Genomic DNA, 26326 nt, shown 5'->3' on the forward strand with positions numbered 1-26326 from the left:
AAGTCCTGGTTGTGTCTGTGGGGAAAGGTGAGGTGGCAGGACGGAGGAGGGGCAGCTGAGTGATCTCTGACGGGTAGCTGAGGCTCTGGGCACTGGTGGCTTCAAGGTGTGACTTCTTCCTCAGGTGGACAAAGAGACCAACACCGAGACCCCAGCCCCATCCCCTACAGTGGTGCGACCCAAGGACCGGAGGGTGGGTACCCCGTCCCCAGGGCCATTTCTTCGAGGGAGCACCATCATCCGCTCTAAGACCTTCTCCCCTGGACCCCAGAGCCAGTACGTGTGCCGGGTAAGTGAGGGTGTGGCCCCCTTCTCCTCCCCGCAGGGTAGCCGAGAGCCTCACACAGGGCTGGATGCAAATTCCTTTACTCTCAAGTTTTTGGGTGACTTTGGGCATGTTAAACACTTCAGAGCTTCAGCTGACTCAGGTGAAGTTCACAGACTACTTCATAGGATTGTTTTAGATAAGCAATAGAAAAGGCTTGGTAGTTAGGACTTGGTCAATGTTATTATAATTCCAACCAACTCACTTCCTCCTTGTTCACACTTGGCCTATCCTCCTACAACCATGTGCTGAGATCAGAGGGGGACCCCTCAATATCCTCGGGATACATAGGCATTTCTTTCCCACCTCCAGGGCAATTCTGATGTACAGCCTGAGGCTGCAAAATTACAGCAGACCTGTATTACTTGGCTACCAGTTTTTTGTTTTGTTTTGTTTTGTTTGAGATGGAGTTTCGCTCTTGTTACCCAGGCTGGAGTGCAATGATGCGATCTCGGCTCACCGCAACCTCCACCTTATGGATTCAAGCAATTCTCCTGCCTCAGCCTCCCAAGTAGCTGGGACTGCAGGCATGCACCACTATGTCCAGCTAATTTTTGTATTTTTAGTAGAGATAGGGTTTCACTTTGTTGACCGGGATGGTCTCTATCTCTTGACCTCGTGATCCACCCGCCTCAGCCTCCCAAAGTGCTGGGATTACAGGTGTGAGCCAGTTTGTTTTTTTTTTAATTGAACCTGTTGCTGCCAGTTTATTTTTTAATTGAACCTGTTACTAACATTTGAAACTTTTTTTTTTAAGAGTCTCCCTCTGTTGCCTCCCCAGTTCAAGCAATTCTCCTGCCTCAGCCTCGCAAGTAATTGGGATTACAGGTGCCCACCACCACAGTCGGCTAATTTGTTTTTTTAATATTTTTAGTAGAGATGGGGTTTTACCATGTTGGTCAGGTTGGTCTCAAACTCCTGACCTCATGATCCGTCTGCCTCGGCCTCCCAAAGTGCTAGGATTACAGGCCTGGCCACTGTGCCTGGCCTAACATGTAAAACTTTTTTAAAAGAAAGCCAGATGTAGTGGCTCATACCTATAATCCCAGCACTTTGGGAAGCTGAGGCAGGAGGGTCACTGAGGCCAGGAGTTTAAAACCAGCCTGGTCAACATAGTGAGACCATCTCCACCTAAGAAAAAATTAAAAATTAGCTGGGCATGGTGGCATGCACTTATAGTCCCATCTAGTGAGGAGGCTGAGGCAGACTTGAGCCCAGGAGTTCAATGCTGTAGTGAGCCATGATTGCACCACAGCACTCCAGCCTGGGCAACAGAGTAGGACCCTTTCTTTTAAAAAAAAATTATTTTAACTTAAAGGGCAATTAAAACAAAAATAAAGCTGGGTGCAGTGGATCATGCCTGTAATCCAAGCACTTTGGGAGGCTGAGGTGGGTGGATCACTTGAGGCCAGCAGTTTGAGATCAGCGTGTCCCACATGGCAAAACTCTGGGTGACAAGAGCAAAACTCCATCTCAAAAAAATGAAATATAATAAAATAGGAATTTGACATAAAATTCCAGTTCTTCTTGGAAAAAAGAGACTATGTCTGTCACCACAGACCACACACATTGGCAGCAATTAGCTAGCACTGAGGTGGGGCAATTGCCCTTAGGTGATGGAGGCGGGGAGCTTTCCAGTCCACTCCAGGATCTATCTGGCCCTCTTTACCTCTTCCATTTCCCCACCAGCTCCTGTAGACCCCAGAGGAAGTACAAGCCCTGCAGTGGCCTTTTTTCCTTTATAGCCTCACTTTCCTTGCTTTCCAGTTCCCCTACTCTTTTCCCTTTCTAGGCCAGCCCACTTTCCTTCATTCATTCAGGCTCCCCTGCATGGGAGGTCTGAGTGCTTACTGAGTCTGAAGGATCATGCCTTTGCTGGAGCTACAGAACCAGCCCTTGCTCCTGACCTTCCATGGGATGGCACAGATAAGACATGTGCCTCCCTTACCTGCATCCTGGGTTCCAGTAATATCAATGTCCTTCCTTTTCCCACACCATATAGAACCAGTGAATAATAGCTCCGGCTTCAACAGAATCTTCCTGCCTAATGTCCCAGTAAGTTGTCACAGAAGGGGAAGCCTGTGGAGAACATACTTCATCCTCTGCCTGACACTTGCCTGATTATTATTATGTAGGGAAGAAGAGAGGAAGGGATGGGTCTCATCATCTGTGTATTCTGTGTTCAAGGCCTGCAATTATATAAGATTGAGTAGGGAAGCTCATTTTTTTGTAATGTGAAAATGTTACTAATGACTGGCTACTTATCAAATGAGTCCCCATGAAAACACTCCCTGAAGTCCCTCCCAGGAGCAACATAAACCTCTCCCTTCTGTGGTAGATCTCTAGCTAATTGTTTGAACTGTATGCATCTGAAAAGATAATGCAGGCACAATCATGTTAGCTTCGTATTTTGCACAAGGTACAGATTTCCTGAAGTCACTGAATGTGATGTTGGGCTTCCTAAATCACAGGTAGAGAAGATGCTGCAATTAAGCTGGCTCACAGCTGCAGAGAGAAGTCCGATCGGTGCGTCTCTACTAATAGTACAAAATTAATTAGGCGCGATGGCGCAGGCCTGTAATCCCAGCTATTTGGGAGGCTGAGACAGGAAAATCCCTTGAACCTGGGAGGTGGAGGTTGCAGTGAGCTGAGATCGCACCATCATACTCCAGCCTGCGCAACAAGAGCAAAACTCTGTTTCAAAAAAAAAAAAAATGAATAATTTGAATGATTTAGAAAAGCCCTTAAGACAATGAATAAGCCCCCACCTTTTTTTGGAAAGTTACTGCCATTATGAACACACAGTATAAATCAAACACAAAGAGAAGAATGTCACTTATCAGAAAAATCACAGAAAAAAAAATTTGTGTTTCATTCGTTCATTTTCATCAGGATTAGAATGCGGTCGGGATTTTGTTAAATGGGAACTATAAAATAGAATAACTTTGGTGAAATGTTTATCTTTTCCACCTCGAGCCTCAAGCATTTTCCCCAGTGTTTACTGTAAAATTCTGGTTCCCTGTTTAAAGGGATTTACTTTCTTTTCTTTTTGTTTTTTGAGACAGAGTCTCACTCTGCCGCCCAGGCTGAAGTGCAGTGGCACAATCTCAGCTCACTGCAACCTCCACCTCCCACGTTCAAGCGATTCTCCTGCCTCAGCCTCTTGAGTAGCTGGGACTACCAGGCACGTGCCACCAAACCCAGCTAGTTTTTTTTATTTTTAGTAGAGACAAGATTTCACTGTATTAGCCAGGATGGTCTCAATCTCCTGACGTCGTGATCTGCCTGCCTCAGCCTCCCAAAGTGCTGGAATTATAGGTGTGAGCTACTGCACCCGGCCAAATGGATTAACTTTAAGTGACCCTTTTCCAGGATTGGCATTTTCAAATAACAAAAAGTACCTGCCCCATTTATTAAGCATCTGTAACACACCAAGCTCTATGTTTCCACTTCCCATGTTTTATTGTTTGTACCATTTCTAACCTTCCAAGATCACAAATTAAGAGATTCCCAGTCAACAGAGATCACACGCCACAGGTAGAAAGGGCTTTTTTGTTGTTGTTGTTAAGTCATATGTTTTCCCTTCTTTGCTTTCTAGCTGGCCTACTTCAGCTCAAGCTTATGTCATTTTTTTTTTTAATAAAACTTACTGAAGGCTACAGGATGTAGCCAAGAGTACAACATCCTGAAGATTTTCCTATTATTTCCTCTAAAACTCAGCAGGTCTGCAGACTGTCTGCTGAGGTATAACAGGGAACAATTTAATCCTTTGTTTTGCACCCACAAGATGAGCATTACCAAATTCCCAACAGGGAATGCTGGGGCTGTGCTGTGCCTCCACCCTGCCCTCTCCACAGCCAGCTCCACGTGTCTCAGTCTGTAACTGATAGCATTCCGCTTTGCCTGTACCGGTCAGGGTTTTTCATTGCAAGCAATGGAAACAGACGGTGAGCACTATATGGGGGAAAATTTGGGGGAAAGGAAGTTGAAGAGCTCACACATTCATCACAAGGCTGTAGCACCAGCCTCAGAAATCAGGTAGGAGCAAAGCAGGCCAGACAACAGCCAAAATCACACCACAAAGCCAATGGGGTGACACCTTCACCGATGCTGCTGCAAAATCTGGCCCCAGCTGGCCCCAGTGCTGCCGCTGGCATTCAGTATTTATGTCTCCACCAGGTTTCTGTCATGGCTGTCATGGAAGCTCTGGTCACTGCTGCCACTGCCACTACTCCCCATTAATGGCTTTTCCCTGAGCTAACAACAAACCTGGCACATTTGTAGAACAAAGGAGAGAAACAGTGGCTTGTTTCAATTCAAGAGGCATAGTAACAGACTTGGGTGCAAGCCACCAGGTTGTGATTCAAAGCCTGGAGCATTTGCATCCAACTGACAGAGTCTAGTCCTGTGCCTGCCTTTAGCTGCAAGGGAGGTGGTAAAAGCAAGGTTCTGCTACTTTCAGCTTTATCACTGGGAGGTGGGCTTTGTTTCCCACCAAGAGTCATAAGGTGGGGTTTTCCCACCCACAGGATGGGATTTCAAATGCTAATCAGCAGCACTTCCAGCCCCTGCAGCCAAAAAATATATTTACCGTGTCATCTAATCTTACAGCCCTCCAAGGCGAGTTGTGTGAACCCCATTTTATAGACACAGAAGCTGAGACTCAAAAACTCAAAGCACTATGCTCTAGGTCACACAACTACTAAGTGCAGAGCTGGGAGTCCGACTCCAAAGCCTGCAGCCTTTCTGTTGCTCAGAGCCACCTCCTGAGGTGCTTCCTCTGGCCTCCTCCAGTCTGATGATCAGTAGCCCCTTCCACTGGCCTCTGCACAAAAAGCGTCCTCTGCTGGGTGGCTCCCTTGTTTGGTCTTCAGCATTGCCTGTGTCACTTGGATAGTTTCCCTGTCTTGAGTTCCCCTGCTGAACTTGAAGTGCATGAGATACACTTCCTACAGCTCTCCTCAGCCCCCGTGTATTCACCTAAAGTGCTGCCACATTTGTGAGTTGATCGACTGACCAAATAGATAACAGCCCGTTCGACATTCCCATCTCTGAACTAGCTTCCTGTGACTCTAAATGAATTTCACCACTCTCCGCATCAGTTTCTCTTATTAAATGGAAGTAATAATATAATAAGGTAACAATATCCTCTACCATGTCTGAAATTAAATGCATTAAAATATCTTTATATTAGAGAAAACTAAATTAAAGGAATTAATGTAGCTTCTGTCTCTTATTTTATTTTATTTTATTTTTTGAGACAGTGTTTTGTTCTTGTTGCCCAGGCTGGAGTGCAATGGTGCGATCTCAGATCACCACAACCTCCACCTCCCAGGTTCAAGCGATTCTCCTGCTTCAGCCTCCTGAGTAGCTGGATTACAGGCATGTGCCACCACACCCAGCTAATTTTGTATTTTTTTTTTAATTATTTTTTCTTTTTTTTTTTAATAAAGATGGGGTTTCACCATATTGGTCAGGCTGCTCTCGAACTCCTGACTTCAGGTAATCCGCCCGCCTCAGCCTCCCAAAGTGCTGGGATTACAGGCATGAGCCACCGCGCCTGGCTAATTTTGTATTTTTTGTAGAGACGGGGTTTCTCCATGTTGGTCAGGCTGGTCTCGAACTCCTGACCTCAGGTGAGTCACCTGCCTTGGCCTCCCAAAGTGCTGGAATTACAGGCATGAGCCACTGTGCCTGACCCCGTCTCTCTTTTATATAACATAGTATTTAACATGTAAACAACTACAACTTAAGGATCAGTTATCCTGACATACATTTCTGGTCAGTAGGACACTGACGATATATATCCGACATATTCTTCACGTGCCACCACTAGATTAAAACAACATAGGATAAAAGGTGGGGCACAGTGGCTTACACCTGTAATCCCAGGACATTGAGAGTCTGAGGCAGGAGGATCACTTGAGCCCAGGAGTTTGAGACCAGCCTGGGCAACATGGCAAAATCTTGTCTCTACAAAAAATACAAAAACTAGGTGGGCACAGTGGCATGTGCCTTTAGTCCCAGCTACTTGATAGGCTGAGGGAGGAGAATCACCCAAGCCAGAGAAGTCAAGGCTGCAGTGAGACAAGATAGCACCATTGCACTCCAGCCTGGGTGACAAGAGTGAAACCATCTCAAAAAATAAAAAAAGTAAGATAAAGCCCCCTTCTGATACCACATGCAGCCAGTTTATATGAATCTACCCTAGTTGTCAAGATGGTACACCCTTCCACCTGCACATTAGTTTCATCTCTGAGCCCTACCTGCAGGCTGGAGCCATAAGAGCTGGTGCCCTTGGAATCAAACAGACTGGGCCTTAAACTCTGGTTTTGATGCTCCCCTGCTAGTCAGCTTTACAAGCTTCTTAATCTCTCTGGGTCTCAGTTCTCATCATGTTAGAATCGTTTCATGATTAAATGAAACTGTCACTAAAGCACCTGGCACATAGCAGGTGCTCTATCCATGTGGCAGTCATTATTTTTACTCTTCAGCATCTGGCTCTAGTTGAGGCTCTGCCTAGCCCTGTGGCTGTTTCATCAGTCCATCCCTGGAGTTGCTGTGTTTATCAGCTTAACAGGACTATTAATATCATTATCACAAATAATTATCAATAACCACAGAAACAGTTTCTCAGGAGACCTGCAGCAGTGAACTGACAGCTGCTAGACACACAAGCACAACAGCAGCAGCCCATGTCAGCCCCACCGACTTTAGAAATAGGACTCGAGAAAGAACTCCCCAGCCTGCACCCACCTCCCAGGGGGTGCTGTCATCCTACCCACTCTCTCGCATTCCTCAAAGGGTGGGACACTTTCAATACAGAAGTTTCCCATCCTGACTGCAGGCATGATTTCTGGTCTTAGATGGGAAATACTAACCCTCTGGGGGGAGTAGAGATAATTCAGTGATTGAGGGGATGCCCACGAGGACAGTTATGATCTGCCCCATTATATTCAAGGATATGGTCCCTGAGGCTTTGCCTTTGAGCTTCCTTTTTTTTTTTTTTTTTTTTAATCATCAATCTTGCCAGTGGCTCTATTTGAGTTGGTAAAGGCAGGCTCTGCAGGCACCAGGGAAGAGTTGATGCAAACAGCCCTTTGTGTAGTTGGTCAAAAGGGTAGTATACTCTGAAGTCACACTGCCCAGCGTCCAGCCTTGTTGTGTGGCTGACCAGCTCGCCAACTGTGGGCCAGTTCTGCAACCTCTAAGTTTCTGTCACCTCATTTGTGAAATGGATTTGCACTTATCACATGGGGTTGTTGGAAAGGTTCAAAGGGATATTCGTGTCATTTAGCATCGTGCAGATACTAGCATGGAGATGAAGCAGTGGGCATCATGCACAGTACGTGCTCAATGAATGTGCACTTATAAAGAAAGGAAAGGTCAGAATGAAACCTGGAACAGGGAAGTCTGAGTGTTTGCAGAAGGAAAGGAAGGACTGGGCTGAGTGGAGGACCCTGACCTCCCTCTGGGCCTCAGTGCACCTTCCAGAATGCACTCTGACCATGTTTAACATTCCACGACTTTTCTCTTGCAGCTGAATCGAAGTGATAGTGACAGCTCCACTCTGTCCAAAAAGCCACCTTTTGTTCGAAATTCCCTGGAGCGACGCAGTGTCCGGATGAAGCGGGTAAGAGAATCACCTCGAAACTATTTTTCTGCCTGCCTCTCCCTTGTTGCCCCAAGTCCTGTGTCCTGCTCACACGTCTCCTGATGTCTGGCCATTTCTCCTTAGCCACTGGCTTGAAAAATGTTGCTCTTGCAAGTATGATGGTATTTGCGAACAAATGTTCGTGAACTCTGAGGCCTCTGTAGGCACCAAGGGAGGTGCCGAAGGGTAAATGTATTTGTCTTATTATGACAGGCTAGATGAGGAGTGCATACACTTGGCCTTGCCTTCCTGGATAGAAATCAAAGTCATTAAGAACTAAGCAACCCAGCCAGGCCTTGGCTTACGCCTGTAATCCCAGCACCCTGGGAGGCCGAGGTGGGCAGATCACGAGGTCAGGAGTTCAAGACCAACATGGTGAAACCCCATCTCTACTAAAAATACAAAAATTAGCCAGGCCTGGTAGTACATGCCTGTAGTCCCAGCTCCTCAGGAGGCTGAGGTGGAGAATTGTTTAAACCCGGGTGGCCAAAGCTGCGGTGAGCTGAGATCGTGCCCATGCACTTTAGCCTGGGCAACAGAATAACACTCCGTCTCAAAAAAAAAGAACTAACCAACCCAATATATCACAGTCACCAGTCAGAGAGCGTCATTTGACAGGAGATTTCCTCATGCAAGATTCTGTTCAATGTGTCTGTCGTCCAGGTCCCGGTGCCTCTCCTGCTGGCAGAGAATCTGGGTGCCTCTGAGCACCAGCCTAAAGTGCGAATGGGCTTCTCTCAGACCAGCAGGAAGCCCACAGGGAAGAGGCTGCAGACTTTCCCTGCAGAAGTCTTGCCTTTCCTAGTGGAGACTGGGCGGAGCTATCCAGATGGGGTGGTGATAGGCAAAGGAGCAACCCTGATTTGTCCCTGACCATTAAGGGCTGAGGAGATGCAGAGGGCCCTCCCCACTTTGGGCTTTCAACACAACTTTAAAACAGTTCTGTCTAATGAGTTCGCAAAACCAGAAGAACCCAGGAGCCAGAATGTCAGAAAAAGGAGAGAGAGACTGAGCATGTGGCTCACGCCTATAATCTTAGCACTTTGGGAGGCCAGGGCAGCTGGATCACCTGAGGTTGGGAGTTCGAGACCAGCCTGACCAACATGGAGAAACCCCATCTCTACTAAAAATACAAAACTTAGCCAGGTGTGATGGCACATGCCTATAATCCCAGCTACTTGGGAGGCTGAGGCAGGAGAATTGCTTGAACTTGGTAGGCAGAAGTTGCGGTGAGCTGAGATCATGCCATTGCACTCCGATCTGGGCAACAAAAGCTAAACTCTGTTTCAAAAAAGAGAAAAGAAATAAAAAAGGAGAGAGAAAGCAAAGCAAAAGAGAACATGGAGGGAAAGAGTACCAACAGCCCCCAGTAGGGGCAGGCCCCCCGCCTCTCCTCCCCTGCCTGCTGACAGCCAGAATCTGGTCCTTTGCCTAACACCCTATAGGCCCTAACAAGACCCTAACAAGTCTGAGGGGGAATCGCAGAACGCAGGAGAGAAACAGCAACGCAGGGGAGGCTGCACAGGGAAGGGAGAGTGTGCCAGCTCTGGGAGAAAGATATGGCCTCAGGTGACAGACTCAACCAACTACCCACTCTGGGTCCCCCACCTTGACCCCATCTTCTGTAGCTGGCTTGTACTGCGCTTGCTGGAGCACCAAAAGTTACCTGGGGAGGTTGGTGACAATGCAGATCACAAGGCCACACTTTTGACTGTTTAATTCAGACAGCTGGCGTGGGCTCTGAAAACTGCATTTTAACAAAGCTCCTCAGGCTTCTGGAGCAGATGTTCAGGATCCACTCCTGCAGAAATGTCACTGCTCTCCTACTTGCTCCCCCTGCATTCCCACAGCTGTCTTCTAAGGCAGGCCCCATAGAAGCAGGCCCCCTTCATCACCTCCTGTTCCCCTTAACCAAGGGAATGACTTACTAAGGGAGCCCTGATGGTGGGTCTAAGCCCACATTTCCCTCGGGTCCTGAGGAACGGGAGAGTCCAGATGCTGGGCCTGGGCCCTCGGGCGCTGCTCCTTGCTTCCACATATTGCCTGAGCTGTGCTCTCTCTACCGCAGCCTGCCCAGCTTCTGAGACTGGACATGTGTCAGACAAAGCAAAAGAATCTTCATTTGTTGCTCTGAGAATGTGAGCCACATAGATCACTCAGCTGGATTTCCTTTATCCTGCTCATTTATAAGCACAGAGCAGACCATGTTCACCTTAGAAGAGCATTCTAGAAATTCTGCCTAGAGCTGTCTTATATTCCTAATAGTATGCTTTCCAGCCTTGTGAAATGAGACTAAGTCTTATGGTAATGCTTCTTCTTTTTTTTTTGAGACACAGAGTTTCGCTCTTATTGCCCAGGCTGGAGTGCAATGGCATGATCTCATCTTGTTGCAAACTCTGCCTCCCGGGTTCAAGAGATTCTCCTGGCTCAGCCTCCTGAGTAGATGGGATTACAGGCGCCCAACACTACACCCAGCTAATTTTTAGTATTTTTAGTAGAGACAGGGTTTTGGCTGGGCACAGTGGCTCACACCCATAATCCCAGCACTTTGGGAGGCCAAGGCAGGTGGATCATGAGGTCAGGAGTTCAAGACCAGCCTGGCTAACATGGCAAAACCCTGTCTCTATTTAAAAAAAAAAAAGACAGGGTTTTACCATGTTGGTCAGGCTGGTCTTGAAATTCTGACCTCAGGTGATCTACCCACCTTGGCCTCCCAAAGTGCTGTGATTACAGGCGTCAGCCACTGCACCTGTCTGGTAATGCTTCTTAAACTGTGTCTGAAATCTCTTTATTGGTCATTGTATTTGTTTTCTATTGCTGCATAACAAATCACCACAACCTTTAGCAGCCTAAAATAATACAAATGTCTTGCCTCGCAGTTTCCACATGTCAGGAGTTCAAGCACAGGTTAGCTGAGCCCTCTGCCCAGGGTTTTAGCAGGCTGAAACCTACGTGTTAAATGGCCACATTCTCATCTGGAGGCCTAAGCAAACATCTGCATCCAGGCACTGCCTCCAGCTGTCGGCAGAATTTATTTCCTTGTATTTTCTTGCTAGCTGTCAGATGTGGGATTGGGGGCATTCTTGGCTACTAGAGGTCACTGTCAGGTTTTTACCCTGTGACCCTCTCTACAACATGCTTTATTTACTTCTTCAAGGCCAGCAGAAGAGTTCAGCCAGGAAAAGCCCAGGCTATCTTTTAGGGGCTTTACCTGATTAGGTCAGGACCACCCAGAATAACCATCCTTTTGATTAACTCAAAGTCAACTGATTAGTGGGAGTGATAGTTCACATTCACAGGTCTCATTGGAATTGAAGAGGAGGAGATTATACAGGGTGTGCATATTGGGAATGCGATTTGAGAAACCATTTTAGAATTCTGACTCCCATAGTCATTCATTGTTAATTTTTAATCGTTAGTGGCTTTTGATGGGAGGATAGTTAATGTTTGTATTAATCATGGCCTTTTACATATAGATAACTAAAGAACCGAACTCAAATACAGCTTAAAAATGAAAGAGGGAATTTATTGTCTCATTAAATGAAAAAATCCAGGATGTTGGACTACCTTCAGGCATGGCTTGATCCAGAGGTTGAAATGATGTTTCAGGCCTCAGCCCCCCACTCATGGCATTGATCCCTCTGTAGAGCTTAATTCTCAAACAGGTCACCTCATATGATACTAAAAGTGACTGTGATCAGTTCCAGGTTTATATTTTGAAGGCTTAGCAACCTCTGGGTAAAGACATTGCCTCTTGGCTGGGCAAAGTGACTCACACCTGTAATCCCAGCACTTTGGGAGGCCAAGGTGGGCGGATCACAAGGTCAGGAGTTCAAGACCATCCTTGCTAACACAGTGAAACCCCATCTCTAAAAAAAATACAGAAACTTTAGCTGGGCATGGTGGTGGGTGCCTGTAGTCCCAGCTACTCGGGAGGCTGAGGCAGGAAAATCGCTTGACCCCAAGAGGCAGAGGTTGCAGTGAGCTGAGATCATGCCACTACACTGCAGCCCTGGTGATGGTGAAACCACTTCATCAAAAAAAAAAAAAAAAAAAAAGTCATTGCCTCTTTTCCGAGTAGTTCAGCAAAGTGCCAGAATTGAGTATTAATGGGTGGGCTTTGATAACATACTCACCTCTGAACCCATCACTGAGATTCTGATTGGCCAGGCTCAGGTCACATTCCTATCCCTGATGCCCCACACAAACCAGGTGGACTGAGTGTGGAGGAAGAGAATTCCAAGGGAAGGTGAGGGCATTGTTACTGTAAGGCTGGGGAAACAGATGCTGGGCAAGCAGAAACAATAGGCGCGCATTACAGGAACATGAAGTCAAGACTTGACTTCTGCCCTCAAGCAGGAACAGACCTGTACTGGGGAAACAACTTCAGAAAAGTACAGTGACAGGAATCAATACCTGAAAACGTCCATGTGAAGGGCGCTGACAGTACTCAAGCTGGCACAGTGTAGAGAGAGGGCGGGTGGGGATTGCAGCCAGCTCCCTGGAGTGAAATCTCAGCCTTACCACACATACCCTGTGGGACTTAACCTCTGCAAGCCTCATCTGTGCAGATGATAAGCCTTGGAACCTCCTAGGTTTATGAAAATGAAACAAGGCAATAAAAATTAAGCACTTAGCACCATTCCTGGGACATAATAAATGCTCAGTAAACATGAGCTGAGTGGGAGAATTCCAAACAGGCTTCCCAGGGAAGGGCAAGCCCCATTCAGAAGGAGTGAAAGCCTACAGGTAAACAAAGGGAGGATATTTGAGGGTCAGAGGAAGGGGCTGGGTGGGCTCACAGGGCAGAGTTCTAATAACAAGAGAAGCCGTCCCCACCTCCGCAGCCTTCCTCCGTCAAGTCCCTGCGCTCCGAGCGTCTGATCCGCACCTCGCTGGACCTGGAGTTAGACCTGCAGGCAACGAGAACCTGGCACAGCCAACTGACCCAGGAGATCTCGGTGCTGAAGGAGCTTAAGGAGCAGCTGGAACAAGCCAAGAGCCATGGGGAGAAGGAGCTGCCGCAGTGGGTGCGCGAGGACGAGCGTTTCCGCCTGCTGCTGAGGATGCTGGAGAAGCGGGTGAGTGCAGCTCGAAGGCAGGGGAGCCCTGTGCTCTGTCCCAGGGAGTGGGGGGTACTATCCCAGGGAAGAGAGGCCAGAGCTCATGATGCATCCTACCATTCCCACCACAGGTTCCACTGAGGTTGTTCCACCCCTCCCTCATTCCCATCAGCAGAGGAATCCAGGAATCTCTTTGCCCGCTCAGCCTTATTAACCCTTCACCTGGCTGCAAGGCTCATTTACTGCATTTGTTGATGTGTTTTTGTGTGCTGGCCCATATTCACACATGTGCTCATCATGCAGTTCTTCATTGAAACACATGGGGCACCTAATCTGCCAAGGCACACACTTTAACAGAGTAACAATAGGACACGGACCTGCCTCAGTGCCTGCCCAGGCAGTCCCACAGGGCAGCCCTTGCCAAAGCAGGAGAGGGGCTGGTCACACCGGGCTTTCTGTTAACAAGGATGCCCTGGAGTACAAGCCTGCTGGCATCTCTGCCCTGCTATAGTGAGTTTAAGGGTTGATCAAGGAGAAAGATATAACCACAAAATGGTGTTAGCACACACACAAGTTTTATATTAGTTGTGTTTTTTGTTTTGTTTTGTTTTGTTTTGGAGACAGGTTCTTACTCTGTTGCCCAGGCTGGAATGTGGTGGCACAACAGCTCACTGCAACCTCCACCTGCCAGGCTCTATCGATCCTCCCACCTGAGCCTCCTGAGTAGCTGAGATGACAGGGGCATACCAATATACCTGGCTAATTTTTGTATTTTCTGTAGAGATGGGGTTTCACCTTGTTGCTCGGGCTGGTCTCGAACTCCTGGGCTCAAACAATCTACCCATCTTGGACTCCCAAAGTGCTGGGATTACAGGCTTGAGCCAGTGTGCCTGGCTTGCACTGCGCTTTGACAGGTTTGCATGCAGGAGAAGTCCCTCCCAGCATGAGACCTTCCAAAGGTGCTGGGGGCTACTACCCAGTGTGGAGGAAGGCAAGGGAACTCCCAGGGGAGAGCTGGGGGAGAGGGCCATCTAGGTGAGGTAGCTCTGCAGCACGATGGGGAGTCTCTGGGTCAGAGAACTCCAAAGCAATAGCAGCAGATTGGAGTCTCTTATAGGCCCAGGGCATATCTTATCTATGGCTAGCAAATGTTAGATACAGTTTCACAGGGTATGTAAAACACAAAGATTGTATATTTCTTTAAAAGCTGCTTATTTGAGCTAAAACAACTGGAAGGGTAAAAATTTGAGTTTGGCACCAGCAGGCTTTTGAGCCAACAGGTCCCAGACGACCATGAAGAAATAAACAATGCAGGGCCAATATACAATGGCCATTCTCTTTTTTTCTTTTCTTTTTTTTTTAAGACAGGGTTTCACCATGTTGGCCAGGCTGGTCTTGAACTCCTGACCTCAGGTGATCCGCCTGCCTCAGCCTCCCAAAGTGCTGAGATTACAGGCATGAGCCACCATGCCTGGCCAATTCTCTACTCTTTTATAAAAAATAATACCTGCCACTCTGTGATCACCACCCATGGCAAGAAAGACCTTTGATAGTTCTCTCTACAAACAGCCAGACTTGCTGAGAGCACCTTACACAGGGTGCCTTCCTGAACTGTCAGGAGGGCCATCAGCTGAAATCTCAGCACTCCGTACAGGTGGTGATGCCTTAGGGCAGGAAGATGCTGCTGGACTTCTTAGGCCTGGACTGATATGGCAGCTTCAAACTGACTCTGGCAGTTCTGAAGTTCCAGAAAAGTTTACTTCTTTCTTATGTATACCCTGTTTACTTACAAACAGCATTATAACAAGAGTATTGAGGGAAAATAGAAAATTGGAAGGCTTAAAGGAGGAGAAGGAAATAAATATATCCCAAACCTAAAGTAACCTGGTTAGAGTTAGGTATTATATTTATCTTTGAGCTTCCTGGTAGCCAAGGCAAAAAGAGATCAGAAAACAAGTGCCTATGTGCCCTACCTTAACACTTGATCTTAGTCAAAAGACTAAGAAGTAATACATGCCCTGACTTAAGAAAAACAAAGAAAACTTGACCTTCCAAATGGTTAAAAAAAAAAAAAATTAAAAAGTAACATCTATGCCTTCTAACAAAACACCATTGAAATGATGGCTCTATTTACAAAAGTTCTGTCTTTGTGCAATGTTTTCAAGTATATGGTGCATGGATATTTTAGAGTTTTCTGTGGTTTGTTCTCAAAAGTGTTTGCATAGGTTTACATTAGGAGGAAGGGGCATAATGTTATATCCAAGCCTCTTAAGAACCACTGCATGGCTTGGATTGGGTTTCCACCTCTTAGTAGTCTGACATTAAAGAAATTTCTTTTCTTTCTGTCTTTCTTTCTTTTCTTTTTTTTTTTTTTTTTTTTTTTTGAGATAGAGTCTCACTCTGTCACTCAGGCTGGCGTGCAGCGGCATGATCTCAGCTCACTGCAACCTCCACCTGCCGGGTTCAAGTGATTCTCCTGCCTCAGCCTCCTGAGTAGCTGGGATTACAGGCGTGCCCCACCACGCCTGGCTAATTTTTGTATTTTTAGTAGAGATGAGGTTTCACCATGTTGGTCAGGCTGGTCTTGAACTCCTGACCTTGTGATCCGCCCACCTCGGCCTCCCAAAGTTCTTGGATTACAGGGGTGAGCCACCCACAGCTCCCGGCTATAGAAATTTCTTACTATGCTGGAGCCTCAGTTCTGTGCATAAAATAGAGGAAATAGCATCTACCTTCCTAGGTGGCCTGAGGATTAGAGGTAGCACACATTTCACCAGGCACCCTTCATTTCCTTACTTCCTCAGATCCACGCAGGTATTCAGTTCCCTGGCCCCCAAAAATCGAATCACTCAAACAGATGATTTGAGCACTTCCCATTCTCATTCTGAATGAAGTGGATCCCATGTGCAGCAGGAGTGAGAATGCCTTCCCTACAGTAGCTCCCTCAGTTGTGATAGCAAGTTCTCCTTGGCTGCCCCTTTCTGGAGGCCCCCTCCACTGACTCAGGGCCTTGCTTGCTTTGCCCAGCAGATGGACCGAGCAGAGCACAAGGGTGAGCTTCAGACAGACAAGATGATGAGGGCAGCTGCCAAGGATGTGCACAGGCTCCGAGGCCAGAGCTGTAAGGAGCCCCCAGAAGTGCAGTCTTTCAGGTAAGCAGAGGGCCCCGGCAGCCCCCTTCTCCCTTTCTCAGCCAACCCACTGGCCTTAGCCTTCTGTCTCTGGTCTCACTGCTCCCATCCCTTGCTCACAGAGCACTGGCTTTCTCTGTAACTGATGTTCATCCTCCGCCAAGCCATCCCTGGCGATCCATGAGCTCTGCAGTGCCCTTCCCCTGGCTGTCTTTATCCGTCCCCACACAACTGAGCTAATTTGTTAGATCCTCTTGTTTAATGAATGAGCCGCCTGCTCTAGCCTTCCCTCATAGTGTTTTTTTTCTTTTTCTATTTCTTTCTTTATTATTATTTTTTTAAAGATGTGTTTCACCATGATAGCCAGGCTGGCCTTGAACTCCTAACCTCAGGTGATCCACCCACCTCAGCCTCCCAAAGTGCTAGGATTATAGCGTGAGCCCAGCCCCTTGTAGTATTTTCATCACTGCTAATTGTGGAAGTTGATAAATAAGCCTGGGGGTGATGGTTGCTCGCTGGGCCTCCCTGGCTCTGCCTGCCACCTGCTAGGATCTCAGGAAGTTGCTTTCTTGCCATGCTGGACCCTAGTGTATCCTTGGAGGACCCTGAGTGCCATTTGGCCTGGGCCTCCCATTCACAGAGTGCCTAGCGTTTAGACTTCTGATGTCCTCTCAGGTACACATTTGTGCATGTGCTTTAAAAAAAAAAAAACTCCTTTGTGAAATACAAAAATTTAAAATGTACAATAATTTGTACAACTGTCTTTGGGCATCTCTTAACTTTTTAACAAATTGAGAATCTAAAACAAACATTGGAAGTGGCCCGAGGGTCCTTTGAAAGGCTGAGAAGCCTCTGGGTCATCGTTCATGCTAATGTTCCTTTAAAGCAGTGGTTCTTAACCAGGGGTGATTTCTCCCCTTCTCCCTGGGACATTTGGCAATGAGCATACATTTTGGGTTGTCATAACTGGAGGTCAAGGATACGGCTAGCATCTAGAGGGTAGAGGCTGAGGACATCGCTAAACATTCTGCAGTGATGTACAGGACAACTCCCACGACAAAGAATTATCCTGCCCAGAATCTCTGTAGAGTGAGGTTGAAAACCCCTGCTCTAAAGGGATGGCCTCTCTTATAGGGAGAAGATGGCGTTTTTCACCCGGCCTCGGATGAATATTCCAGCCCTCTCTGCAGATGACGTCTAACCGCCAGAAAAGTGTTTCCTTCGTTCTACTGACCAGGCTGTGAACATTGACTGTGGCTAAAGTTATTTATGTGGTGTTATATGAAGGTACTGAGTCACAAGTCCTCTAGTGCTTTTGTTGGTTTGAAGTTGAACCGATTTTTCAGTTTGGGTCCTATTGTTATTATTAAAAACAAGAACAAAAACAAAACACACAAAAAAACAGAAACAGAAAAAAAACCAAACCAGCATTAAAATGATAAGATTGTATAGTTTGTATATTTAGGAGTGTATTTTTGGGAAAGAAAATTTAAATGAACTAAAGCAGTATTGTGTTGCTGCTCTTCTTAAAATCCTTTAGATTTTTTTGTTTGTACAGCGCCACCTTTTAGAGGTCTTACTGCAATAAGAAGTAATGCCTGGGGGACGGTAATCCTAATAGGACTTGTCACAGAACAGCTAACTTTTCCTAGTTAACATATTTTGTACAATATTAAAAAAAAATGCACAGAAACCATTGTGGGGGGGATTCAGAGGTGCATCCACGAATCTTCATGAACTGTGACGTGTTTTTATGTGGCTGCCTGACATGGAGCGGGTGGTGTGATAGGCTGGGGGGCTAAGCAACCCAGCCTCTGTGGGTTTCAGGCCACCCTGGTCTCAGATGCCCAGTGAAGCCACTAACGTGAGTGAGGGGAGGGCTGTGGGGAGCTCCATTCAGTTTTATCTCCATCAATAAAGTGGCCTTTCAAAAAGAATCTCCTCTCACTCTTGTTCTCTTCTCCACCCCTCACTTGGTCTGTGTTTCCCTGATATTTGACTCTCCCTTTTCCAGTCATTTCTTTCCCACCCATCCCCAGTCTAGGAAACATTTATGTTTTCTTTTGCCCACTCCTTTCATTTGCTAAGTTTAAATGACTGCTCAATTCGTTAGGAATCCACATCCCCAAGTTAGATCGGGGATGCTGTCTGCACTGTCTCATTCTATGGAATTTCACCCCACCCAATGAGAGATGACTTCACAGTTTCTTCATATGAGCATCATTCCATGTCGTCCCCAACCCAGGGATAGTAGGTCCTGGAGCTTATGTGTTTCATGCTGCTTATGTGGCCCATGTTCCTGCCCAGCTCAGAGCTTTGCAGGGTCTATTGCATCAACATCAGAAGTCAGCCTCTAACAAATAGCAACAGCCAGAAATCTCTTCCTCCGTCCTCTCTGACATTACCCTGTTGTACCACCCAGCAAAGCATGCTGCACGAGCTATATCAGAATCACCTGGGGCAGCCTATTAAAAACGAAGACTGTTGGGCCCCTCTCTAGACCCACTAAACTATCCTACCCACCCTGGGACGGTCCCCAGCACCAGTGTTTTACCCTTGTTCCCTCTGTAAGTCTTATGCATGCTGCAGTTTGAGATCTCCACTGGTATAAAGTGAGTGAAGCCCAGGCAGAGACAGGCAAAATGGTGAGGCCAGCACCCTACTGGTAAGTTGCACAGGGAACGCTGAAATTCATGGCCCTCTCCAGGCCACTGGGGACTCGGGGAGGTGATGGAGGGAGCAACGCCACCTTCACTTGCTGCTGAGGCTCTTCCCCTTCTCCCCAGCATACTCCTTACCTGGCTGTCTCTTCTCATGTATAAGGAACCTACAGTGATGGAGAATCTACTCTTCTTCCCCCTGTGGCTTCCAGGATCTTTGATACCCAGTCCTCCCTGGATAGCTGGTATCCAGCCCAATTTCTCACCACTGGCCTGGGGCTTCCTCCTGCCCCATGGCATCAATCTCTGATGTTCTCTCTCCTTCCATTGAATTCCACGAGACACATTAAGGGTTGACTTCATAATGTCTTCATATGAGTATCAATCAACATCTTCGCCAACTCACTTGTACCAGGTTATAGAGCGCGAGGACGGTCTCATGCTGCTCTGTGGCCCCCGTGCCTACACAGCTCTGAGCTTTGATGAGGCTGCCCTCCTTGCTGATCCCGTGATCTTTTCTGTTAAGGGCACTGGCCACAGCAATGGGGCACATGGCCCAAGCTGGCTGTAAGTGACCCATCTCTTTGGCTCCCATGACTAGACCAAGGAGAGGCATGGGGCACAGCCAAGCCATTCAGAACCCTTCCCTAGCATTTTCCACTCACAGGTTAGAGATGAGAGTTTCTCTTTCCAAGCTCCAGCTTCATGGTGAGGAAAGAGACCTTTAATTCTCTTAGGCTTCTAAGAGCCCTTTCCTATATTGCATTTCAATAGAAGTAAAGGCTAGCAGACCGGGTGCCATTCTTAATCACACTCCTATAGATCGCAGGCATGGCATGGAGGAATCTTTCCAGAAGGCATTGTTTTTTCTTAAACATGATCAAATCCCCACCTAGTCACGTACCCCACACCTACTTCATGGATCAAGACCCTTTCACGTGTAATTTCTAGAATTATAAGCCTTTAAAAGGGCAAGGATTTTCTTTGTGGAAGAGCTCAGTTGTTTGGGTTTTCACCTGCTGCAGCTCCTAGCTGAGCAGCAGGTGAAAATACCTTAACTTCCTTCCCTGTTCGGTGTTTGAGAGGTTTGTTTGCAGCTGCTCCTGCTTCAATGGGGGCAATGGGATTAGGAAAATGAGGCCAACCTGCAAAGGGAAGCAGATGTAAGAGATGGAGACAGAATGGGGGTGTTCTGGGGATCTTGGAGCCTGAATTCATTGGCCCGGGAGGCAGCAGAGGACTGTATTTGCAGTCCATTTGGACTCAATAAAAACTCTGAAGAGCACATGTGTTACGGAATTCCTTCTCAGCAACACATTCATCTGTGCTCAGTTCTCCCAGCACGGGTCACCCCTCACACCCCTGCAGCATCAGGTGCTATGAAGCAGAGCTGTAAACACCCTTCCTGTGTATGGGAAAAGCTACATGGAGCAAATCCTCCCACCCGGAGCAGCACATCTCAGCGTCACTTCAGCTGTCAGGACGTTTGTGGGGAGAACCAGACCACCTCTGCAGAAGGCAAGAGTCTCTTCCAGCCATGGAGTTGAATTTACCAGCAAACCACCATTCAGTTGTTTCCCTAGAGAGAAATTCAAAAATAAGTAAATGTTCACTTGTAATGGTGCCTGTGTCTTTTCCAGAACCTTCAGGAAACAAAGCCGGGAAATGTAAAATGACCCCCTCAAGCTCACGTACATAATAAATGGCAATAGCTAGGATGTTGATCCCATCTTTCAACTCCAAAATCTCTGTTTTCTTTCAGCTCCAGCTTCTGTTTCACAGTGTGGCATTACCACACACCACACCACAGGAGGCCCTAATTGTAGGGCCTTAGAATCCTTGGTCTTGAAGAATGAAGTCACACATTCCTGCGGTTTCTCTGCATAGGGTGGGGAGAAAGGCAGGGTACCAGGATACTAGTCTGAAAAAAAGACAGCAAACCTCACTGGCTCTGATCCTCCTGCTCCTACAGACAATGGTTGCCTTTGAGTCCAGACCTTTTTGCAATATGCACACGAGCTTTCTGCCTCTCAAGAAGGCCAAGGATCTAAGATTCCAGGTAACTATTGCCTGCCTTAGAGGCTCCAGCCAGCCTGGCCTTTCTTTTTCTCCTTCCCACCACCGGCCCTTTGCAGTCCTAATTCCTTCTGCCTGGTGGATTCTTCCTCCATGTCTTCACACCGACTGCATGGCCAGCTCCTTCTCACCCTTCAGGTCTCAGCTGAAGCCTCACCCCTTAAGATCCCTATCCACCCTGGAGCATAAGCTCCTAAAGCAGAAACCTCATTTGCCTTGTTTTTGTTAGGTCTGATGTAGAGTGGGTACTTAATATTTGTGGAATGAATTGAATGAATGGATGTGATGAAAGGTCTGCCCCAAAGGTGTATTTGGTCTCTACACCTTTGTCATTCTAATCAGGAAGACCCTGGGTAGAGTAGGGGTACTAAAAGCTGGTTTTGACAGCTTTGATTATAATCAGATAGTAATTTGCATGGTTTTGACAGGCACCAGGGTGCAGACCCCCCTCGGACGCAGCTTCCCTGCCCCCAAACACACGTGTGACCCCCACAGCATAAAGCAGCAGAAGCGATTAGGAGCTGACACACACATAACATTTAAATTCTCTGAAGAGCCAGGCGTAGTGGCTCATGCCTGTAATCCCAGCACTTTGGGAGACTAAGACAGGAGAACTGCTTGCGCCCGAAAGTTCAAATAAAATTAAAAAAAACAAGCTGGGTGTGGTGGTTCACACCTGTAATCCCAGGGAGGCTGAGGCTGGTTGGTCTACTGAGGTCAGGAGTTCAAGACTAGCTTGGACAACACAGTGAAACCCTATCTCTACTAAAAATATAAAATATTAGCCAGGTGTAGTGACGGGCACCTCTAATCCCAGCTACTAGGGAAGCTAAGGCAGGAGAATCACTTGAACCCTGTGCCCTTTATCATGTTGGGGTCACCACCTGAGACGTGGGTCTCACTACTTGCAGAAGTCTGACCCGCAGACCCCAACTCAACCATTTCCCTCCCTAAAGACAGCATCTCAGGCTGGGCGCAGTGGCTCACGCCTGTAATCCCAGCACTTTGGGAGGCCGAGGCGTGTGGATCACAAGGTCAGAAGATCGAGACCATCCTGACTAACACGGTGAAACCCCATCTCTTAAAAAAAAAAAAAAGGCATCTCTTGCCAGTTTCTTCTTTGTCCTTCCAGAGAAACAATGCCTATGTAAACTTATACGTGTATATCTTTTTTTTTCCACCTAAAAGTGCACCATAAAGATACTGTACTGAACTTTGTCTTTTCTCGATAAGGTATCTGGTATCTTGGCTGATATCTTAGCTGGTACCTTGATAAGATTATCTGGTATGGTGGCTCACACCTGTAATCCCAGAAGGCCAATCCTTTGGGAGGCCAAGGCAGGTGGATCACCCAAGGTCAGGCGTTCGAGACCAGTCTGGCCAACATGATGAAACCCCATCTCTTCTAAAAATACAAAAATTAGCTGGCATGGTAGTACATGCCTGTGATCCCAGCTACTTGGGAGACTGAGGCAGGAGAATCACTTGAACCCGGGAGGCAGTGGTTGCAGTGAGCCGAGATCGCGCCACTGCATTCCTGCCTGGGCAACAGAGTAAGACTCCATCTCAAGGGAAAAAAAGATACCTGGTATCTTATCTCAGTAAGATATCTACTCCTTCATACAACTATGTAGTATTCACTGAATGGATGTGCCATCAGTTTATCCGTTAACTGAGGAACACATCTGTTGTCACCAGTCACTTGATTTGACAGTGCCTAATTTCTTTGTCTATACATCCTTTCGCACATGTATTCAATATGTCTGTAGATAAATTATTGCCCTCATTCTTTTTTTTTTTTTTTTTTTGAGATAGAGTCTTGCTCTGTCACCAGGCTGGAGTGCAGTGGCATGATCTTGACTCACTGCAACCTCCACCTCCTCGGTTCAAGTGATTCCCTGCCTCAGCCTCCTGAGAGTAGCTGAGACTACAGGCCCACCACCATGCCCAGCTAATTTTTATATTTTTAGTAGAGACAGGGTTTCACCGTATTGTCCAGGATGGTCTCGATCTTTTGACCACGTGATCTGCCCACCCCAGCCTCCCAAAGTGCTGGGATTACAGGCATGAGCCACCACACCCGGCCTGCCCTCATTCTTTAAATGCACTATTAGACTCCCAGGTAAAACTGTAACATGCCTGTCAGACATTTCCTCTCAGCATGCTTGCTGTCTCCTTTGCTTGAAGGGCAGTAGAAAAAAGATAAGAAGCTGGAAAACGAAAGCCCTGACATGTCCACACTGCACCTACATCCAACTCCAGGATTTTGAGCAAGATGAGATGCCTACCTTCTTCACTGAGTGATATGAAGATTCAGTGAGATTATACACTTAGGTAGAGAAGAGATGTAAGTTGCTAATGGATGGTAGGAAAGTTGTTATATTCTAGAAGGGAGTATTTTTTTTGGAGGGGGGAGTATTTTCTAGTTGCTATATTCTAGATGATTCTGGGAATAACAACCTTATATTACAGGTTTGCCCTACACCTTTAGTAAGGTTTCTCTCAGGTCCCTTGGGACTGAATAAATGTATTATTTTTATTTTTTTAATTTTTGTCTTTTTGAGACAGAGTCTCTCTCTGTCACCCAGGCTGGAGTGCAGTGGTGTGATCTCAGCTTACTGCAACCTCCACCTCCTGGGTTCAAGTGATTCTCCTGCCTCAGCCTCATGAGTAGCTGGGACTACAGGGGTGCACCACCACACCCAGCTAATTTTTGTATTTTTAGTAGAGACAAGGTTTCACCATGTTGTCCAGACTGGTCTTTAACTCCTGACCTCAACTGATTCACCCACCTCGGCCGTCCAAAGTGCTAGAATTACAGGTGTGAGCCACCGCACTGGCCTGAATAGATGTATTTTGGAGAATATGGTAAGTAATAAATTTGCAACCAACCACAGAGTAGCTGATTAATATACATGAAGCTAATCAGAGTAACGAACACAAACTTGCCATTGTAGTACTTTTTACCATTTACATTTATGTATTTGATTCTTTTTTTTCTTTTTCTTTTTGAGACAGAGTCTTGCTCTGTAGCCAGGCACCAGGCTAGAGTGCAGTGGCACAATCTCGGCTCACTGCAACATCCACCTCCTGTGTTCAAGCAATTCTCCTGCCTCAGCCTCCCAAGTAGCTGGTACTACAGGCGTGCACCACCACGCCCAGCTAATTTTTGTATTTTAGTAGAGACGGGGCTTTCACCATGTTGGCCAGGATGGTCTCCATCTCTTGACCTCATCACCCACTGGCCTCGGCCTCCCAAATTGCAGGGATTACAGGCCTGAGCCACCACGCCTGGCTAAGTATTTGATTCTTTAGTTTTATCTGTCTGCTTATTAGGATGTTGGAGACTCAGGGCAGGCACTGTGCATATCTTTTTCACTATCTTAGCCCTGGGGCCAGAACTGTCCCTGGCAGATGGCAGACCCCCCAACAATTGTTCAGTGAGTGAATTAAGCTAAGACCAAAGTTCTAATGCCAATCCTGCCCAGTAACAACACGAACGTGAGCACACACTTCCAGGTGGTTTTCAACCCTCTTTACAGGCTGCCGGGACAACCAACGACCAGATGCAGTGTTTCCCCCATGGGAGGCATAGGTGCACCGTTGGTAACAGTAGAAAACGTTAGGTGGTATGTGGGTGAATTTTTATAGTTATAGTCATATTTGTTTTAATTTACATTACGCCAGGCATGATGGCTCACACCTGTAATCCCAGCACTTTGGGAGGCAGAGGCGGATGGATCACCTGAGGTCAGGAGTTCGAGACCAACCTGACCAACATGGAGAAACCCCATCTCTACTAAAAATACAAAATCAGCGGGGCGTGGTGGCGCATGCCTGTAATCCCAGCTACTCAGGAGGCTGAGGCAAGAGAATAGTTTCACCTAGGAGGCAGAGGTTTCGGTGAGCTGAGATCACGTCATTGCACTCCAACCTGGGCAACAAGAGTGAAACTCCATCTCAAAAATATATATATACATTATATATAACTTGTCCAACAAACCCATGCATTCACAGATATTACTGTTTAGGATGAGGATAAGTAAATAGTTAAGTTAATAAAGTGAATCAATGTAAAGAAAAATATGTACTTAATGTGAAACAAAGAAATGGCAAAAATAGTGATGATGAAAACATCTGAAAAAGGCTGAGTTAGTATATGTAAAAGGGTTCTAAGTGGCCACCTAGCCCAATCTCCCCATTTGATGGATGAGGAAAACAGGCCCAGGAGCTATGACTTGCTTCAAGTAAACCGTGAGCTCTTGGTCACCAAGGAAAAAGAGAAGGGGATTAGGCATAGTGTTGGAGTATCTACCTGCTCCTTCTGTGATGGCCTCAGTGAGAACTGCCTGCTCGGGCTAACCTGTGATGTCAGCCTTGGTGTATCTGAGACAGCATTTCTCCCTCCCTCCAGTCCCATACCATCCTGAGATGCTCCCCCAGATCACATGCCCGTGGTGAACTAGCGTTGTGTCTTCCGTGAAATCCCTCCACTCGTTCTCATTTGTATTACTAAAATAATGTTGTATCCACCCCCAATATAAAATTACATTATGGAATATGATTTTTTTCTAGTATATCCCCTTTATCTAGAAATTTTATTAGACCCCACCCATATGCTTACAAATTACTGGTATATAGTCAAAAATGCAAGAGGCAGGAGAAAGCAACAGCAGCAGCCCTATCCTCCTCCTAGTTCAAGGCCATCTCCCCAAATGATGGCGATTTCCCATTACTAACAAGAGAGAGACAGGACAGATCTGTGTGCGCTCTGGTTCTGTCACAGGACTCCAGAAATGATGATAGTAACAGACCATGACCATACCCCATGCCCCATGACCCCAGCAAGGGCAAACCCAGAAAGGGCAGCGGGAATGTTAATGCCAGAGCCCCGTCCTCCACCTGGCCTTGGGGCTAAGGACGCAACCTGCCTCTGTGCCTGGAATGCATCTCTGCACCAGGAAATGTTCTTTCCCATCCCATACGCTGCCCAAATATCGTCTTTAGAAACTTCTCCTCCACACCACCCACCAACCAAGCCATCATGCCCACCACCAACCCATGCACATTTTCTCCCTGTTTCCTAAAGGTTCTTTAACATGCGATACTGCTCACTAGACTAGCTGGTCAGTTTCTTGTGGTCAGGGACTATATCCAATTGACCTATGCCCCCAGTGCCCAGTAGCGACTCACGGGGGTTGGATGCTGTTTGTGGAATGACCAAGTGAGTGAAGGAGAGAAACCATGTGGGGTGTTTTCTGGGGCTGAGCTAGGCCCACCTTTGCCCTTTAACCCCCTGAGTCCCGAAGGTGCTTTTTCAAGCCGGGAGAGGTTATAGCAAAGCTTCCTGCCTTCAAACCTTCCAAAACTTTCTTTGACTTCCTCTTGCCTGAGTCAGCCCCTCCTGCTTTAGTATG

General features: G+C 46.9%; 1 protein-coding gene and 1 long non-coding RNA gene across 5 annotated transcripts in view; one reads left to right on the forward strand and one right to left on the reverse strand.

Annotated features, from left to right (window-relative positions):
- Window positions 1-18110, forward strand: part of WWC1 (WW and C2 domain containing 1) — a 184226-nt gene extending 166116 nt beyond the window's left edge. Inside the window, exons 19-23 of one of the 4 annotated variants that reach the window (XM_078359150.1) lie at window positions 125-289; window positions 7866-7958; window positions 12809-13060; window positions 16070-16194; window positions 17308-18110. In XM_078359150.1, the coding sequence (XP_078215276.1) occupies window positions 125-289; window positions 7866-7958; window positions 12809-13060; window positions 16070-16194; window positions 17308-17374 (702 nt within the window). In that variant the 3' untranslated portion in view covers window positions 17375-18110. The remainder of the gene's footprint in view (window positions 1-124; window positions 290-7865; window positions 7959-12808; window positions 13061-16069; window positions 16195-17307) is intronic. The other 3 variants (XM_078359158.1, XM_078359161.1, XM_078359165.1) reach the window with 3 other exon arrangements.
- Window positions 17604-26326, reverse strand: part of LOC118150128 (uncharacterized) — an 81283-nt gene continuing 72560 nt past the window's right edge. The window contains exon 3 of the long non-coding RNA XR_004737994.3: window positions 17604-20412. This is a non-coding gene — a long non-coding RNA (uncharacterized LOC118150128). The remainder of the gene's footprint in view (window positions 20413-26326) is intronic.

The sequence above is a fragment of the Callithrix jacchus genome, chromosome 2, assembly GCF_049354715.1.
Source record: "Callithrix jacchus isolate 240 chromosome 2, calJac240_pri, whole genome shotgun sequence".
Taxonomy (NCBI): domain Eukaryota; kingdom Metazoa; phylum Chordata; class Mammalia; order Primates; family Cebidae; genus Callithrix; species Callithrix jacchus.